This window comes from Pseudophryne corroboree, chromosome 10 (genome assembly GCF_028390025.1).
Source record: "Pseudophryne corroboree isolate aPseCor3 chromosome 10, aPseCor3.hap2, whole genome shotgun sequence".
Taxonomy (NCBI): domain Eukaryota; kingdom Metazoa; phylum Chordata; class Amphibia; order Anura; family Myobatrachidae; genus Pseudophryne; species Pseudophryne corroboree.
The window spans coordinates 221043682-221063730 of NC_086453.1; the positions used below are offsets into that span (position 1 = coordinate 221043682).

Sequence of the window (20049 nt, forward strand, 5' to 3'; positions counted from 1 at the left end):
ATTTAGTGGAGACAAGTGTATATATGTTTTGAAAACACTTTTGATATTTATCCAATACATTTATAACTTGATATTCCATAAAACACTTCCTAGGTAAAAACTATCTATCACATGACCGCACAAGTATGCTTCCTGTCTTTGGAACGCATACCAGAAGCTCATAGGTGGCTTAATGTAGTAACGCCGATCACGTGACTAGACCTCCGTCCACGTGATCGGCTCGAGTTCCCGCGATAATGTCATGTACTATTTGTAATGCATCGAGGCCGCGATCACATGACCGGGCCTCTTCAATGATGCGAACTTCCGGAAATGCGTCCTGTCTCTAGTTAATGGCAGATGCGGTCACGTGATCAGACATTCAAAAGGGCATATTTGCTCTTAGTTCAGTACAACTATTATTTCACATGATTTAAACCTCGTTTTGTATGTCCATTACATAAAATCTAATCCTGATAGTCATAATTAGATAATCCTATTAGATATTAAGACTTCATGGTTATGGTTGAATTTCATTAAAATCCACTTTATATCCTAACCACATGTGTGTGTATATATATATATATATATATAGAATAAGTCAGTACAATCCAATATTTTACCTCTTTACTGACATCCGGCCCGGTCATGTGATCGCGGCCTCGATACATTACAAATAGTACATGACATTATTGCGGGAACTCGTGCCGATCACGTGGACGGAGGTCTAGTCACGTGATCGGCGTTACTACATTAAGCCACCTATGAGCTTCTGGTATGCGTTCCAAAGACAGGAAGCATACTTGGGCGGTCATGTGACAGATAGTTTTACCTAGGAAGTGTTTTATGGAATTTCAAGTTATAAATGTATTGGATAAATATCAAAAGTGTTTTCAAAACATATATACACTTGTCTCCACTAAATACTAATAAATTGAACTGGATATAGTTTTAATTTTCTCAGTATATTATGATGTCTGTATTGAGTTACAGCTGTAGCTAATGGGCACTCTCTCAATGGACACACACATCTTGACAAAGCTGTTGACACAGCGAAACGCGTTGGTTTTAAGGAGCCCACAACTACAGATCTCACATCAATCCTGGAATACGCCTAGAAGTCCACCAACGATCTCAAACGGGGTACTTGCTGTTGTCCGGAAAAGGAGTACAGGACCAAGCTTTCAATAGGACTACATTTGTCCGAAACCAAGCAATCTAAAGTCTGTTTATTCCACTCCATAAGGACTAAAAACATCTGACAAGTGTCAATTGTATCCCCTGGACTGTGGCATTTTTTCCATGGACTCTAAATAGGAGATCATGTCTGGCTTCTATATGTGGTAATACACTATATAAATTGCTGTGCTGAGTTTGCCCTATCTGTTCTAAAATGATATTTTAAACTTACTATTTTTTAACCACATAAGTACTTATGGTTTGTTTGTTGCAACAATTTTTCTTATAATAAATGTGAATTTTCTATATCCAGTTCTTAGCGCTGTATACTTTCCCTTTCTGGAAATTCAGAGCCTGGTCAAACAAATTCTGAAACCAGCAAGAGTGTCAATCCATCAATGCACTCGTTTGCTGGGGAAGTTGGTGGCGGCCTACGAGGCCATTCAGTTTGGCAGGTTCCATGCCAGAGTTTTCCAGTGGGACCTGTTGGACAAGTGGTCCGGATCCCACCTGCACATGCACCGCAGAATAATTCTGTCTTCCAAGACCAGAATCTCACTCCTGTGATGGCTGCACAGCTCTCACCTCCTAGAGGGGCACTGGTTCGGGATTCAGGACTGGATCCTAGTAACCACGGATGCGAGTCTCTGAGGCTGGGGGGCAGTCACACAAGGGGAAAACTTCCAGGGAAGATGGTCAAGCCAGGAGACTTGTCTACACATAAACGTTCTGGAGTTAAGGGCCATTTACAACGGCCTTCTTCAAGCGGAACATCTGCTTGGCAATCTGCCCGTCTTGATCCAGTCGGACAATATAACAGCAGTAGCGTACATAAACCGCCAGGGCGGAATAAAAAGCAGAGCGGCAATGGCGGAGGCCACGAAGGTTCTCTGCTGGGCGGCAAGGCATACAAGCGCCCTGTCAGCGATCTTCATTCCAGGAGTGGACAACTGGGAAGCAGACTTCCTCAGCAGACACGATCTCCATCCAGGAGAGTGGGGTCTTCATCAAGAGGTCTTCACAGAAGTGACAGGTCTTTGGGGAATTCCTCAAATAGACATGATGGCGTCTCGTCTCAACAAGAAACTTCAGAGATATTGTTCCAGGTCGAGGGACCCTCAAGCAATAGCAGTGGACGCCCTAGTGACACCATGGGTGTTTCAGTCGGTGTATGTATTCCCTTTGCTTCCTCTCATTCCAAAGGTGCTAAAGATCATAAGAAGAACAAAGGTTCAGGCGATCCTCATTGTTCCAGACTGGCCAAGGAGGGCTTGGTATCCAGAACTTCAGGAGTTACTTATAGGAGATCCCTGGCCTCTTCCTCTATGAGAGGATCTGTTACAGCCGGGGCCGTGCGTGTATCAAGACTTACCGCGGCTGCGTTTGACGGCTTGGCGGTTGAACGCCAGATCCTAGCCCGAAAGGGTATTCCCAGTGAAGTCATTCCCACACTTCTACAGGCTAGGAAAGGAGTAACGTCTAAACATTACCACCGTATTTGTAGAAAATATGTGTCTTGGTGTGAATCCAAGAAGGCTCCTACGGAAGAATTTCAGTTAGGACGTTTTCTCCATTTTCTACAAGCTGGTGTGGATGCGGGCTTAAAGTTGGGCTCAATTAAAGTACAAATTTTGGCCTTATCGGTTTTCTTTCAAAAACAATTGGCCTCCCTTCCAGAAGTTCAGACTTTCGTGAAAGGTGTGTTGCACATCCAACCTCCATTTGTGCCCCCAGTGGCACCATGGGATCTTAACGTGGTGTTGCAGTTCCTTCAATCACTTTGGTTTGAACCTTTACAGAAGGTGGAGTTGAAGTTCGTCACTTGGAAAGTGGTCATGATGTTGGCCTTGGCATCTGCAAGGCGGGTGTCGGAGTTAGCGGCTTTGTCTCACAAGAGCCCTTATTTGATCTTCCATGAAGATAGAGCAGAGTTGAGGACTCGTCAGCAATTTCTGCCGATGGTGGTTTCATCGTTCCACATGAAACCAGTGGCTACTGATGTTCCACATGAAACCAGTGGCTACTGACGCCTTAGTGGAGTCGAAGTCTCTGGATGTGGTCAGAGCTTTAACAGTTTATGTCACCAGAACGGCTCAGATTAGGAAAACGGAGGCTCTGTTTGTCCTGTATGATCCCAACAAGATTGGGGCTCCTGCTTCAAAGCAGACTATTGCACGCTGGATCTGTGCTACGATTCAGCATGCTCATTCTACGGCTGGATTGCCGTTACCGAAATCGGTGAAGGCCCATTCTACCAGAAAGGTGGACGCGTCCTGGGCGGCTGCCCGGGGGGTCTCGGCATTACAACTTTGCCGAGCAGCGACTTGGTCGGGTTCAAACACGTTTGCAAAGTTTTACAAGTTTGATACCTTGGCCGAGGAGGACCTCATGTTTGGTCAATCGGTGCTGCAGAGTCATCCGCACTCCCGCCCGTTCTAGAGCTTTGGTATAAACCCCATGGTTCTAATGGTGTCCCCAGCATCCTCTAGGACGTATGAGAAAATAGGATTTTAATACCTACCGGTAAATCCTTTTCTCTTAGTCCGTAGAGGATGCTGGGCGCCCGTCCCAGTTTGTACTGTATCTGCAGTTATTAGTTATGGTTACACACAGGTTGTGTTACGTTTTTAGTCAGTCTGTTGCTGACATTGTTCATGTCGTTGACTTGAGTTCTGTTGAATGCCACGTTGTACGGCGTGTTTGAGGTGTGAGCTGGTATGTATCTCACCTTAGTTTAACAATAAATCTTTTCCTCGAAATGTCCATCTCCCTGGGCACAGTTCCTATAACTGGAGTCTGGAGGAGGGGCATAGAGGGAGGAGCCAGTTCACACCCTTTCAAAGTCTTAAAGTGGCCATGTCTCCTGCGGATCCCGTCTATATCCCATGGTTCTAATGGTATCCTTAGCATCCTCTACGGACTAAGAGAAAAGGATTTACCGGCAGGTATTAAAATCTTATTTTTGTAAAAAATTTTGATAAGTCGATAAATTCGACTTGTCGAAAAGCACGTGGATTGGCGGAATAGCTGCCGATCCACCTGTTGATGTCGAAAACGGGGCCAAATCCGACAGGTTTTGGCCCCCTTTTCGACCAGCTCAGTCCGACATCAAAATGATGTCGGACTGAGATGCGGACCCAGAGGAGGAGAGGGGGGGGGGCCGCAGGGAGACGGGGGGATAGCCGGCGGGCATACAGGGAGATCAGCGCTACAGTAGCGCTGCAGCTGGAGGTCACTCACCCGCCCAACCTCACGGCAGCTTCCACCCGGCTCCAGCACGCTGCTGGAGCCGGGTGGAAGCTGCCGTGAGGTCGGGCGGCTGAGTGATATCCTGCTGCAGCGCTTATCTCCCTGTATGCCCGCCGGCTGTCCCCCCGCGGCTCGCCCCCCTCTCCTCCTCTGGGTCCCATCTAAATTTTACTTGAAAAAGTCGAATTTTAGATGGGATTGAATAGGGGTTGTCGGATCCATTCCGACAAATACATGTCGGAATGGATCCGACTTTAATTGAATATACCACTTTGTTTCAATGAAGTGTTTCCTCACACAAATGTTGCTCTCATAAAAACAGACACTGAGGGTAATTCTGAGTTGATCGCAGCAGGATTTTTGTTAGCAGTTGGCCAAAACCAGGTGCACTGCAGGGGAGGCAGATATAACGTGCAGAGAGAGTTAGATTTGGGTGGGCTATTTTGTTTCTGTGCAGGGTAAATACTGGCTGCTTTATTTTTACACTGCAATTTAGATTGCAGATTGAACACACCACACACAAATCTAACTCTCTCTGCACATGTTATATCTGCCTCCCCTGCAGTGCACATGGGGGGTAATTCTGAGTTGATGGCAGCAGGATCTTTGTTAGCAATTGGGCAAAATCTGCCTCCCCTGCAGTGCACATGGTTTTGCCCAACTGCTAACCAAATTCCTGCTGCGATCAACTTGGAATTACCCCCATGGTTTTGCCCAATTGCTAACAAAAATCCTGCTGCGATCAACTCAGAATTACCTCCACTGGGTAATTCTTAAAGATAAAAGAGTATATCCAAAATTACACACAAGAGCAAAAACCTCTTTATTATTTTCTCCATATTTTGAAATAAGTATAACAATATGTCATTAACCAGCATATAATACAATCAGAGTTTGTCTGCATTTACCTGTTTAAGACAAGTTTTGTACTGTATTTGTACTGTTTTCAGCACAGATATTTAACTCCTCTCTCTGTGTCACCACCCGACAATCTCAGTCGAAGATGATTTAATGCTTATGTCGTCTGCTGTATATATGTGTTCATATTTCCACCACTAGACCAATCAAGATATCTATTTATATTTAAAAAGTAGACTATACAATACCTCACATAATAGTCAAATTATCCTTCTTTTCTTTTTATGGGAAATAAGAAATTAAAATACAAGAATTTTTTGAGTGAGAGTGAGATGGTGAAACCTTTGTTTTCTGATGGCTCAATGGGGGTCATTCCGAGTTGTTCGCTCGCTAGCATTGCACACGCTAGGCCGCCGCCCTCTGGGAGTGTATCTTAGCTTAGCAGAATTGCGAATGAAATATTAGCAGAATTGCGAATTGAAAATTCTTAGCAGTTTCTAAGTAGCTCGAGACTTACTCCTACACTGCGATCAGCTCAGCCCGTTTCGTTCCTGGTTTGACGTCACAAACACGCCCTGCGTTCGGCCAGCCACTCCCCCGTTTCTCCAGACACTCCCGCGTTTTTTTCTGGCACGCCTGCGTTTTTCCGCACACTCCCAGAAAACGGTCAGTTTCCGCCCAGAAACACCCACTTCCTGTCAATCACACTCCGATCACTTCAACGATGAAAATTCTTCATTCGGACGTGAGTAAATCCACTAAGTTTTGTGCTAAAATACTTAGCGCATGCGTACCATGCGCATGCGCATTTTTGCCTTAATCGCTCCGTTGCGAAAATCGGCAACGAGCGAACAACTCAGAATGTCCCCCAATGTACACAAACTTTGTTTAATACACAAAGTTATTAAAAATATTGTATTAAATGACCTTCAGGCTGTGTGTATAAGGTGTATATGAAACATAAATGCATTGTGTGAATGTACACACACTTTGTTTAATGCACAAAGTTATTAATAATATTGGCTAAAATGACCTTCAGGCTGTGTTTATAAGGTGTATATGAAACATAAATGTATTCTGTGCTTAGACTTGGGTCCCATCGCCATGATATCTCATTATGGTATGCAATTATTCCAAAATACGGACAAATCCGATATCCAAAATACTTCTGGTCCCAAGCATTTTGGATAAGGGATACTCAACCTGTATATGTTTGAAACACTACAATAATACACCAGAATATAAAAGTGTACCCTGCAAGGAGATTTATATGCTTTTCTTTGGCTTATTGCCAGTGACTGTCTGTAAAGCGCCTTGAGTCCTGTTGGAGATAGAGTGCTATATAAAACAAATTATTATTATAATTACTACCACAAGTGGATGGATGGCGGCAGTGGGGCTGCAGTACAGATAGACATTTACACTTATTTCAGAGGACGCAGCGTGGCCACAGATACGGCTGAATTGAGCGCAACTCTGAACCAGGCCCATTATATATTGATCTGAGTTAGTTTTCTGGGAAATATGGCTTTACAGTGCATGCTGCAAGTATTCACAGCGCTTCACTTTTTCTACATTGTATGTTACAGCCTTATTCCAAAATGGATTAAATTAATTTTTTCCCTCAAAATTCTACACACAATACACCATATTGACAACGTGAAAAACTTTTTTTGAGATTTTTGTGAATTTATTAAAAATAAAAAACTAAGAAATCACATGTACATAAGTATTAAGTAATTGAGTTCAGGTGCATTCTGTTTCCACCGATCATCCTTCAGATGTTCCTACAGCTTAATAGGAGTCCACCTGTGGCACACACCTGTCTATATAAGGTGCCACACTTGACAGTGCATATCTGAGCACAAACCAAGCATGAAGTCAAAGGAATTGTCTGTAGACCTCCGAGACAGGATTGTCTCGAGGCACAAATCTGGAAAAGGGTACAGAAAAATATCTGCTGTTTTGAAGGTCCCAATGAGCACAGTGGCCTCCATCATCCGTAAATGGAAGAAGTTCGGAGCCACCAGAACTCTTCCTAGAGCTGGCTGGCTGTCTAAACTGAGTGATCGGGGGAGAAGGGCCCTAGTCAGAGAGGTGACCAAGAACCCGATGGTCATGCTGTCAGAGCTACAGCATTCCTCTGTGGAGAGAGGAGAACCTTCCAGAAGGACAACCATCTCTGCAGCAATCCACCAATCTAGCCTGTATGGTAGAATGGCCAGACTGAAGCCACTGGGGTTTGCCAAAATGCACATGAAGGACTCTCAGTCCATGAGAAACAAAATTCTCTGGTCTGATGAGACAAAGATTGAACTGTTTGGCGTGAATGCCAGGCGTCATGTTTGGAGGAAACCAGGCACCGCTCATCGCCAGGCCAATACCATCCCTACAGTGAAGCATGGTGGTGGCAGCATCATGCTGGGGGGATGGTTTTAAGCGGCAGGAACTGGGAGACTAGTCAGGATAGAGGGAAAGATGAATGCAGCAATGTACAGAGATATCCTGGATGAAAACCTGCTCCAGAGTACTCTTGACCTCAGACTGGGGCGACGGTTCATCTTTCAGCAGGACAACAACCCTAAGCACACAGCCAAGATATCAAAGGAGTGGCTTCAGAACAACTCTGTGAATGTCCTTGAGTGGCCCAGCCAGAGCCCAGACTTAAATCCAATTGAACATCTCTGGAAAGATCTGAAAATGGCTGTGCACCGACGCTTCCCATCCAACCTGATGGAGCTTGAGACGTGCTGCAAAGAGGAATGGGCAAAACTGGCCAAAGATAGGTGTGCCAAGTTTGTGGCATCATATTCAAAAAGACTTGATGCTGTTATTGCTGCCAAAGGTGCATAAACAAAGTACTGAGCAAATGCTGTGAATACTTATGTACATGAGCTTTCTTATTTTCTTTATTTTTATTAAATTTGCAAAAATCTCCCAAAAAAACTTTTCACGTTGTTATTATGGGGTATTTTGTGTAGAATTGTGAGGGATAAACGAGTTTATTTCATTTTGGAATAAGTCTGTAACATAAAATGTGGAAAAAAGTGAAGTGCTGTGAATACTTTCTGGATGCACTGTACATTTATTATATTGCAGACAGTTCCCTTGCCCCCGTGTTCTATGTAAATCATTAGAATTTGTGTACTGTATATCCCAACAAAGGGACATAAATGTAGCAGACGACAGTGTGGCAGAGTAAATAGAGCTGTGTTCACAGTAATTAGAATAAGATAAGAAATTTTTATTTCAGGCTTTTATTATTTTTATGTAGCAATGATTCAACCTCTTAGCCAACTATTATTTTTTAATAGCTTAAATAATAAAGAATTTTAACTTGACATTAAACGTACAGTGCAGTAACATGATATGAATTTTCCTTCTCCGAATAGGAACTAGGAGAACAAACACAGTATGTGAGGACTGTCCGTCTGGTCATTTCAGCAATGAAAGCATGTCAGTAACTTGTACCCAATGGACAAAGTAAGTTTTCTTTACTGTTACAGTATGAGGCATCTCCTTACATTGCAAATGTATTTGTGACCAAACCCCTATTATACCCTCCCACCTAAACCTGCGTGTCCGGTAATTCTGCTCCACGGGATATTTCTGTCCTCCCTGAGCTTCTAGTACTTGGGATGTATTTTCCTTTAAAAGCTGCGAGCATGTAAAACCTAACCCATGTATAGGCCTAGAAATAATTATGTGAATATTTGAAATGCATGTTTATATTTCTCTTACGTCCTAGGAGATACTGGGAATCCATTTAGTACCATGGGGTATAGACGGGTCCACTAGGAGCCATGGGCACTTTAAGAAATTGATAGTGTGCGCTGGCTCCTCCCTCTATGACCCGCCTACCAGACTCCGTTTAGAAATTGTGCCCGGAGGAGCCGGTCACGTCGCTGGAAGCTCCTGAAGAGTTTTCTGCATTTTCTGTGTTTGTTATTTTCAGGCAGGACTGAATGGCACCAGCCTGCCTGCTTTGTGGGACTTAGGGGGGACGGAGACGGCCCAACCTCTCTCAGGGTTAATGGTCCCGTTACCCGCTGACAGGACACTAGCTCCTGAGGGAAATATTCGCAAGCCCCACCACGGCGAGCGTACATTCCCGCAGCACACCGCCACCCCTAACAGAGCCAGAAGAATGAAGAGTGGTGAGTACTTAGCCGGTGTCCCAGTTAACGGGTCGCCGGCCATTATGGCGGCATGAGGGTACGGAGACGCACGGCTTCTAAAGGGGGCGGACTGCGTCTTCCGCTGTGTACGAACACAGACGCTAAACAGCGTACACAGTACCCAGACTGGCAACATAGCCATAAAAGGAGCCTGTCTCCATTTTATGCACAAAACACATACAGCCAGAATAAAAAAGTGCGAGAAGACCGCTCGCCATTGAAAGGGTGGGGCTTCACTATCAGCGGATCCAGCAGCTCACCAGCGCTGTTTTTCCTCTGCAGCTGACACAGACTCTGACTGACAGGGACACGCAGCTCCTTCGGAGAGACTCCAGATTACCTCAGCGGTACCAGTGGGTCAAAGCAGGGGGGGAGCGATTGTTAGTGTACTAAGTCGCTAATCTAGGTACTTAGTCCTCGACCCGGCTAAGCTTGGCATTAGCGTTAAGGGCGCTGAGTGCTGGTTCCATACTCCACAGGGGGTTCACTAGTATGTACTCAATGTAGTGACCCTTCCCAGGCTAGTGGGGTAGAACCAGCATGGCTGGACTCCATTAGGGGAATGATTTCCACAATCTCTACTAAGTTATCTCGGAATGAGAAAGAGATGTAATACTTAAGACAATCTATGACTGAGTTTATGAAAAGAGACTCAGTACCAAAACCAATGTCTCAGTCCCTTGCCATTTGTCCGCAAAAACACACTTTGGCCCATATCCTGCAGTCTGACTCGGATGATGAAGGGTCAGACATGGAGGAGGGTGAGGTGGATTCAGAGGTGGGGGATGGTACTCTGTCGCAGGGAATAGAGGCTCTTATAGAATTATCAGAGAAGTTCTGAATATCCCTGATAAGGTGACAGAGGAGAGTGATTTATCTTATTTTCTCTAACGTCCTAGTGGATGCTGGGAACTCCGAAAGGACCATGGGGAATAGCGGCTCCGCAGGAGTCTGGGCACAACTAAAAGAAAGCTTTTAGACTACCTGGTGTGCACTGGCTCCTCCCACTATGACCCTCCTCCAAGCCTCAGTTAGAGTTTTGTGCCCGGCCGAGCTGGATGCACACTAGGGGCTCTCCTGAGCTCTTAGAAAGAAAGTATATTTTAGTTTTTTTATTTTACAGTGAGACCTGCTGGCAACAGGCTCACTGCAACGAGGGACTAAGGGGAGAAGAAGCGAACCTACCTGCTTGCAGCTAGCTTGGGCTTCTTAGGCTACTGGACACCATTAGCTCCAGAGGGACCGACCGCATGGAACTGGCCTTGGTGTTCGGTCCCGGAGCCGCGCTGCCGTCCCCCTTACAGAGCCAGAAGCAAGAAGAAGTCCGGAAAATCGGCGGCATGAAGACTTCTGTCTTCACCAAGGTAGCGCACAGCACTGCAGCTGTGCGCCATTGCTTCTCATACACACTTCACACTCTGGTCACTGAGGGTGCAGGGCGCTGGGGGGGGGCGCCCTGAGCAGCAATAAAAACACCTTGGCTGGCAAAACAATCACAATATATAGCGCCAGAGGCTATATATGTGATAATTACCCCTGACAGAATCCTTAAAAAAGCGGGAGAATAGTCCGCAAAAAAGGGGCGGAGCTATCTCTCTCAGCACACTGGCGCCATTTTTCCCTCACAGTTCCGGTGGAAGGAAGCTCCCTGGCTCTCCCCTGCAGTCTACACTACAGAAAAGGGTAAAAAAGAGAGGGGGGCACTAAATTTAGGCGCAGTAAATATTACAGCAGCTATAGGGGACATAATTCAGTTAGTCCCTGCATTATATAGCGCTCTGGTGTGTGCTGGCATACTCTCTCTCTGTCTCCCCAAAGGGCTTCTGTGGGGTCCTGTCCTCTGTTAGAGCATTCCTGGTGTGTGTGCGGTGTGTCGGTACGGCTGTGTCGACATGTTTGAGGAGGAAAATTATGTGGAGGCGGAGCAGATGCCTATAGAAGTGATGTCACCCCCTGCGGGGCAAACACCTGAGTGGATGGTTTTATGGAAGGAATTACGTGCAAGTGTCGACTCCCTACACAAAAAAATTGACGACATGCCAAATGCGGGACAGCCAGCTTCTCAGCTCGTGCCTGTCCAGGTGTCTCAAAGGCCATCAGGGGCTCTAAAACGCCCGCTACCTCAGATGGCAGACGCAGATGTCGACACGGATACTGATACCAGTGTCGACGACGATGAGTCTAATCTAATGTCCACTAAGGCCATTCGTTGCATGATTGAGGCAATTAAAGAGGTGTTACACATTTCAGATATAAACCCAGGTACCACTAAAAAGGGTTTTTTTGGGGGGAAAAGGACACTAGGTCCAAACAGACACTGCACAGGTGAATAAATGAAATTTTTTAGAAAATGCTAATGATGTAACCAACCAATTAAAAAGAAAATTCACAAAAAAGGGCCAAAAGACCATTACAAGAATCAAACGGGGTTGGAGGTGCGCCACTAAGCTATGTAGTATTTTTTGGGGGTAGGGATTCTTAGTGTGAGCCACTAGTGGGCTTTCCACTAAAAAAGATGCTTATTGTGTGGCGCACTCTTTTATGAGATAATTATTGTATATTGAAAGTTAATAAATCTTTATTTCTATATTTAAAAAATATCACAAAAAAACAGGCATATTGTCCAATCTGATTGCCTGAGAGTGCAGAAAGAAAAAGAAAAAAATTTTTGTGCTGGAAATAAGTATAAATACACAGTGCACAGAAATCTATAATGTATAAACTTATATCTATGCAGACATGGGGGAAAAAAAGATAAGATTAAAGGTACCTATCCTTGTGGATCATGTGCTGTCTGTGCGTATGTTGAAACAAGGCCAGACATCAAGGATAGGGATGGGGAGACGTTACGAACAAAGGAATTCTCTAATTGCCAAACTAATAACGTCATCTACTGTATTCAATGCCCATGCAAAATGTTATACGTAGGCATGACCACCAGAATGGTCAAAATACGAATAATGGAACATCTGGGCAATATCAGGAACGTTGAAGCAGATTCCATGCGGTTCAGGAAAATCACCACAGTTGCCAGGCATTTTCAAAGGAAACACTCTAAATCCACACAAGGATTGAAGTTCTTCTGTCTAGAGAGATTACGGATGGGCATAAGAGGAGGAGACACATCCAGAGAACTGCAAAAATTGGAAAGTGAGTGGATCTTTAGACTCAACACTATGGCACCGGTAGGACTAAATGAAAACATCAATTTTGGAGTCTTTCTCCCCATTTGAAATCTATACGGTTTTTTTCATTAGCAATCTAATAACTTTCCATGGCTAATTGCATTATGTTTCATAAACTCGTTTAGCCAACGAATATTTCCATTTAACTCCTGTTTTTCTCTTTCTCTCTCTCTCTCTCTCTCTCTTTCTTTTTTCTACAGGATTCTCTTTACCCTATTGTTGTTTTCATTTTTATATTTATTATTTTTATTGTTAATTATTTTTTCTGTCCTTTCTCCTTTTTATTTACCAATATTCAATAATTTTATCCTTGCTAGCAACTCCAGAGTACATCTGATAATTAATTAATGAGGAGGTTACACATAACAATTAAGTTCTTTTAACACACTATTATCTTCACATGTTTATGTGCTCTTAGAATACTAATATTAATCTCATAGCCTTTATACTATATCTGACAGAATATATCTGTTAGAATGTATTTTCTTTACTAAAACATTACAGTTTAGAATAATTAATCTTAATTTAAGCATTATCACAATGCATCCCCTCTCATACCTTACTTTATACCATACTATCTAGCCTTGGTTTCAAGAGCATATTGTTTAATTTTAATTCTAAGGATTTCAGTATTATGTTATTACAATATTGTTGTATCTATATATATTATGTGATATTTTTGTGTGATTATAATATTCTCTTTTTCTTCTTTTCTCTCTTATCTCTTTTCTTTTCTCTTTTTTCTTTTTTCTCCTTTTTTCTCTTTTTTTCTTCTTTTTTCTTATATATTATAATAATCTTTCATCTATATCTCTCTATAATAATTGCACACAACATTATAGAGCCATTCCGGCTCTCTTTATCCATTTATTATAGTATATCAGACTATTTTCTCTAACGTCCTAGTGGATGCTGGGGACTCCGAAAGGACCATGGGGGGAATAGCGGCTCCGCAGGAGACTGGGCACAAAGTAAAAGCTTTAGGACTAGCTGGTGTGCACTGGCTCCTCCCCCTATGACCCTCCTCCAAGCCTCAGTTAAGATTTTGTGCCCGAACGAGAAGGGTGCAATCTAGGTGGCTCTCCTGAGCTGCTTAGAGTAAAAGTTTAAATAGGTTTTTTATTTTCAGTGAGACCTGCTGGCAACAGGCTCACTGCATCGAGGGACTAAGGGGAGAAGAAGCGAACTCACCTGCGTGCAGAGTGGATTGGGCTTCTTAGGCTACTGGACATTAGCTCCAGAGGGACGATCACAGGCCCAGCCATGGATGGGTCCCGGAGCCGCGCCGCCGGCCCCCTTACAGATGCTGAAGCAAGAAGAGGTCCATAAATCGGCGGCAGAAGACTTTCCTGTCTTCATAAGGTAGCGCACAGCACTGCAGCTGTGCGCCATTGCTCTCAGCACACTTCACACTTCGGTCACTGAGGGTGCAGGGCGCTGGGGGGGGGGGGCGCCCTGGGAAGCAATGAATTTACCTTATTTGGCAAAAAATACATCGCATATAGCTCCTGGGCTATATGGATGTATTTAACCCCTGCCAGTTTTCCAGAAAAAAGCGGGAGAAGAGCCCGCCGTGAAGGGGGCGGGGCCTATCTCCTCAGCACACAGCGCCATTTTTCCCACACAGCTCCGCTGGTAGGAAGGCTCCCAGAATCTCCCCTGCATCCTGCAACTACAGAAACAGGGTAAAAAAGAGAGGGGGGCACTTATTTGGCAAAATAACAGATATAAGCAGCTATAAGGGATAGACACTTATTGTAAGGTTGTCCCTATACATATATAGCGCTCTGGTGTGTGCTGGCAAACTCTCCCTCTGTCTCCCCAAGGGGCTAAGTGGGTACTGTCCTCTATCAGAGCATTCCCTGTGTGTGTGCTGGGTGTCGGTACGTGTGTGTCGACATGTATGAGGAGGAAAATGATGTGGAGGCGGAGCAATTGCCTATAATGGTGATGTCACCCCCTAGGGAGTCGACACCTGAATGGATGGCCGTAATTAAGGAATTACGTGACAGTGTCGGCACGTTACAGAAAACTGTTGACGACATGAGACAGCCGGCAGCTCAGTTAGTGCCTGTCCAGGCGTCTCAAACACCGTCAGGGGCTATTAAACGCCCGTTACCTCAGTGGGTCGACACGGACCCAGACACAGACACTGACTCCAGTGTTGACGGTGAAGAAACAAACGTATTTTCCAGTAGGGCCACACGTTACATGATCACGGCAATGAAGGAGGTTTTGCACATCTCTGATACTGCAAGTACCACAAAAAGGGGTATTATGTGGGGTGTGAAAAAACTACCCGTAGTTTTTCCTGAATCAGATGAATTGAATGAAGTGTGTGATGAAGCGTGGGTTACCCCCGACAAAAAACTGCTAATTTCTAAAAAATTATTGGCACTATATCCCTTCCCACCAGAGGTTAGGGCTCGTTGGGAAACACCCCCTAGGGTGGATAAGGCGCTCACACGCTTATCAAAACAAGTGGAGTTACCGTCTCCAGAAACGGCCGCCCTTAAGGAGCCAGCAGATAGGAGGCTGGAAAATATCCTTAAAAGTATATACACACATACTGGTGTTATACTGCGACCAGCAATCGCCTCAGCCTGGATGTGCAGTGCTGGGGTGGCTTGGTCGGATTCCCTGACTGAAAATATTGATACCCTGGACAGGGACAATATATTATTGACTATAGAGCATTTAAAGGATGCATTCCTATATATGCGAGATGCACAGAGAGACATTTGCACTCTGGCATCAAGAGTAAGTGCGATGTCCATTTCTGCCAGAAGAGGATTATGGACGCGACAGTGGTCAGGGGATGCGGATTCCAAACGGCATATGGAAGTATTGCCGTATAAAGGGGAGGAGTTATTTGGGGGCGGTCTATCGGACCTGGTGGCCACGGCAACGGCTGGGAAATCCACCTTTTTACCCCAAGTCACCTCGCAGCAGAAAAAGATACCGTCTTTTCAGGCTCAGTCCTTTCGTCCCCATAAGGGCAAGCGGGCAAAAGGCCACTCATATCTGCCCCGGGGCAGAGGAAGGGGAAAAAGACTGCAACAGACAGCTTCTTCCCACGAACAGAAGCCTTCCCCCGCTTCTGCCAAGTCCTCAGCATGACGCTGGGGCCTTACAAGCGGACTCAGGCACGGTGGGGGCCCGTCTCAAGAATTTCAGCGCGCAGTGGGCTCACTCGCAAGTGGACCCCTGGATCCTGCAGGTAGTATCTCAGGGGTACAAATTGGAATTCGAGACGTCTCCCCCTCGCCGGTTCCTGAAGTCTGCTTTACCAACGTCTACCCCCGACAGGGAGGCGGTATTGGAAGCCATTCACAAGCTGTATTCCCAGCAAGTGATAATCAAGGTACCCCTCCTACAACAGGGAAAGGGGTATTACTCCACGCTGTTTGTGGTACCGAAGCCGGACGGCTCGGTGAGACCCATTTTAAATCTGAAAGCCTTGAACACTTACATAAAAAGGTTCAAGTTCAAGATGGAGTCACTCAGAGCAGTGATAGCGAACCTGGAAGAAAGGGACTACATGGTGTCTCTGGACATCAAGGATGCTTACCTCCATGTCCCAATTTGCCCTTCTCACCAAGGGTACCTCAGGTTTGTGGTACAGAACTGTCACTATCAGTTTCAGACGCTGCCGTTTGTATTGTCCACGGCACCCCGGGTCTTTACCAAGGTAATGGCCGAAATGATGATTCTTCTTCGAAGAAAAGGCGTCTTAATTATCCCTTACTTGGACGATCTCCTGATAAGGGCACGGTCCAGAGAACAGTTAGAGGTCGGAGTAGCACTATCTCAAATAGTACTACGACAGCACGGATGGATTCTAAATATTCCAAAATCGCAGCTGATTCCGACGACACGTCTGCTGTTCCTAGGGATGATTCTGGACACAGTACAGAAAAAGGTGTTTCTCCCGGAAGAGAAAGCCAGGGAGTTATCCGACCTAGTCAGGAAACTACTAAGACCAGGCCAGGTGTCAGTGCATCAGTGCACAAGGGTCCTGGGAAAGATGGTGGCTTCTTACGAAGCGATTCCATTCGGCAGATTCCACGCAAGAACTTTTCAGTTGGATCTGCTAGACAAATGGTCCGGATCGCATCTTCAAATGCATCAGCGGATAACCCTGTCTCCAAGGACAAGGGTGTCTCTCCTGTGGTGGTTACAGAGTGCTCATCTCCTAGAGGGCCGCAGATTCGGCATTCAGGATTGGGTCCTGGTGACCACGGATGCCAGCCTGAGAGGCTGGGGAGCAGTCACACAGGGAAAAAATTTCCAGGGCTTGTGGTCAAGCATGGAAACGTCACTTCACATAAATATCCTGGAACTAAGGGCCATTTACAATGCCCTAAGTCAGGCAAGGCCTCTGCTTCAGGGTCAGCCTGTATTGATCCAGTCGGACAACATCACGGCAGTCGCCCACGTAAACAGACAGGGCGGCACAAGAAGCAGGAGGGCAATGACGGAAGTGGCAAGGATTCTTCGCTGGGCGGAAAATCATGTGATAGCACTGTCAGCAGTGTTCATTCCGGGAGTGGACAACTGGGAAGCAGACTTCCTCAGCAGACACGATCTTCACCCGGGGGAGTGGGGACTTCACCCAGAAGTCTTCCACATGATTGTAAACCGTTGGGAAAAACCAAAGGTGGACATGATGGCGTCTCGCCTCAACAAAAAACTGGACAGATATTGCTCCAGGTCAAGGGACCCTCAGGCAATAGCTGTGGACGCTCTGGTAACACCGTGGGTGTACCGGTCAGTGTATGTGTTCCCTCCTCTTCCTCTCATACCAAAAGTACTGAGAATCATAAGAAGGAGAGGAGTAAAGACTATACTCGTGGCTCCGGATTGGCCAAGAAGGACTTGGTACCCGGAAATTCAAGAGATGCTCACGGAAGACCCGTGGCCTCTACCTCTAAGACAGGACCTGCTCCAGCAGGGACCATGTCTGTTCCAAGACTTACCGCGGCTGCGTTTGACGGCATGGCGGTTGAACGCCGGATCCTGAAGGAAAAAGGCATTCCGGATGAAGTCATCCCTACCCTGATCAAAGCCAGGAAGGATGTAACCGTACAACATTATCACCGTATTTGGCGTAAATATGTTGCGTGGTGCGAGGCCAGGAAGGCCCCTACGGAGGAATTTCAACTGGGTCGATTCCTGCATTTCCTGCAAACAGGACTGTCTATGGGCCTCAAATTAGGGTCCATTAAGGTTCAAATTTCGTCCCTGTCGATATTCTTCCAAAAAGAACTAGCGTCTGTTCCTGAAGTTCAGACGTTTGTCAAGGGAGTACTGCATATACAGCCTCCTTTTGTGCCTCCAGTGGCACCTTGGGATCTCAATGTAGTGTTGGGATTCCTAAAATCACATTGGTTTGAACCACTCACCACTGTGGACTTGAAATATCTCACATGGAAAGTGGTAATGCTGTTAGCCCTGGCTTCAGCCAGGCGTGTATCAGAATTGGCGGCTTTATCCTATAAAAGCCCTTACCTAATTTTTCATACGGACAGGGCAGAATTGAGGACTCGTCCTCAATTTCTCCCTAAGGTGGTTTCAGCATTTCACTTAAACCAACCTATTGGGGTGCCTGCGGCTACTAGGGACTTGGAGGATTCCAAGTTGCTGGACGTAGTCAGGGCCCTGAAAATATATGTTTCCAGGACGGCTGGAGTCAGAAAATCTGACTCGCTGTTTATCCTGTATGCACCCAACAAGCTGGGTGCTCCTGCTTCTAAGCAGACGATTGCTCGTTGGATTTGTAGTACAATTCAGCTTGCACATTCTGTGGCAGGCCTGCCACAGCCAAAATCTGTAAAAGCCCATTCCACACGGAAAGTGGGCTCATCTTGGGCGGCTGCCCGAGGGGTCTCGGCTTTACAACTTTGCCGAGCAGCTACTTGGTCAGGGGCAAACACGTTTGCTAAATTCTACAAATTTGATACCCTGGCTGAGGAGGACCTGGAGTTCTCTCATTCGGTGCTGCAGAGTCATCCGCACTCTCCCGCCCGTTTGGGAGCTTTGGTATAATCCCCATGGTCCTTTCGGAGTCCCCAGCATCCACTAGGACGTTAGAGAAAATAAGAATTTACTTACCGATAATTCTATTTCTCATAGTCCGTAGTGGATGCTGGGCGCCCATCCCAAGTGCGGATTGTCTGCAATACTTGTACATAGTTATTGTTACAAAAATCGGGTTATTGTTGTTGTGAGCCATCTTTTCAGAGGCTCCTTCTGTTATCATGCTGTTAACTGGGTTCAGATCACAAGTTGTACGGTGTGATTGGTGTGGCTGGTATGAGTCTTACCCGGGATTCAAAATCCTTCCTTATTGTGTACGCTCGTCCGGGCACAGTATCCTAACTGAGGCTTGGAGGAGGGTCATAGGGGGAGGAGCCAGTGCACACCAGCTAGTCCTAAAGCTTTTACTTTGTGCCCAGTCTCCTGCGGAGCCGCTATTCCCCCCATGGTCCTTTCGGAGTCCCCAGCATCCACTACGGACTATGAGAAATAGAATTATCGGTAAGTAAATTCTTATTTTTTGTTTTTATATCAATCATCCATATTATTATCAATCACTCTAGTGTGATTTTTCGTTCGTACTTCATGCAACAATATATAATTACACTTCTGATTTTCATTTCTTCTTCTTCTCTTCTCTTCTTTTCTTCTAGCCTTCTCTAATATTAATGGAACGCTACTATCGTACTCACTATTAAAGGGTGATTCACCACACTCATCACTACACATCACTCACATTAACCAGGGTGTGTTTCTCTCTTTCTACATAACTTCTTACATCATATATTTTTTACATATAATCACGGTGTTTTTCTTTCTTTTTCTACAACATATAATTTTTTCTTCACATCTCACCTATGGATATTGATCTATTAATATTTGAATTACAGTAGCTCACTTATATCTGTCATTACACTTACTTTATTAGTATTTATATACCAATTGATTTACACACATTTTAATATTTAATATATGATACACTAATAAGCCTTTTAGTCTTTTTAACAAACGGTACCAATACACCGTACATCTACTTGAATTAATATACGTATAAGTTATGGACAGTATTTACAGGCACATTTATGGGACAAATGTGGTTGTTTACCATTTATTAATTATTGTTTATTATTTATTCCTAATAACTTGTTTCACCACTCTAGGACGACATCGTATTAATTACTTATATATAGATATGCGAGAATGTGTTGTCCTTATGACTATGTAACCCCCGAGATTAATTCCAACTTAACATCTTATATTTAGATATACACCCTGATAGGGGTATAGAGGAATAATGCCCCAAGTAAAAATGCTTAGTTTTTTATAAGCGTCTCAGCCTTATCACTCCTTTAAATCTCCCCGTTTTACTTGTAACACCTGAA

General features: G+C 45.0%; 1 protein-coding gene across 2 annotated transcripts in view; it reads left to right on the plus strand.

Annotated features, from left to right (window-relative positions):
* TNFRSF14 (TNF receptor superfamily member 14) overlaps positions 1 to 20049 on the plus strand; it is a 382534-nt gene that overhangs the window by 214939 nt on the left and 147546 nt on the right. For both annotated transcript variants that reach the window (XR_010188639.1, XM_063943094.1), the window contains exon 5: positions 8658 to 8748. Coding sequence is in view for 1 of the 2 variants with exons in the window: in XM_063943094.1 (XP_063799164.1) it covers positions 8658 to 8748 (91 nt within the window). In the remaining variant the exon portion in view is untranslated. The remainder of the gene's footprint in view (positions 1 to 8657; positions 8749 to 20049) is intronic.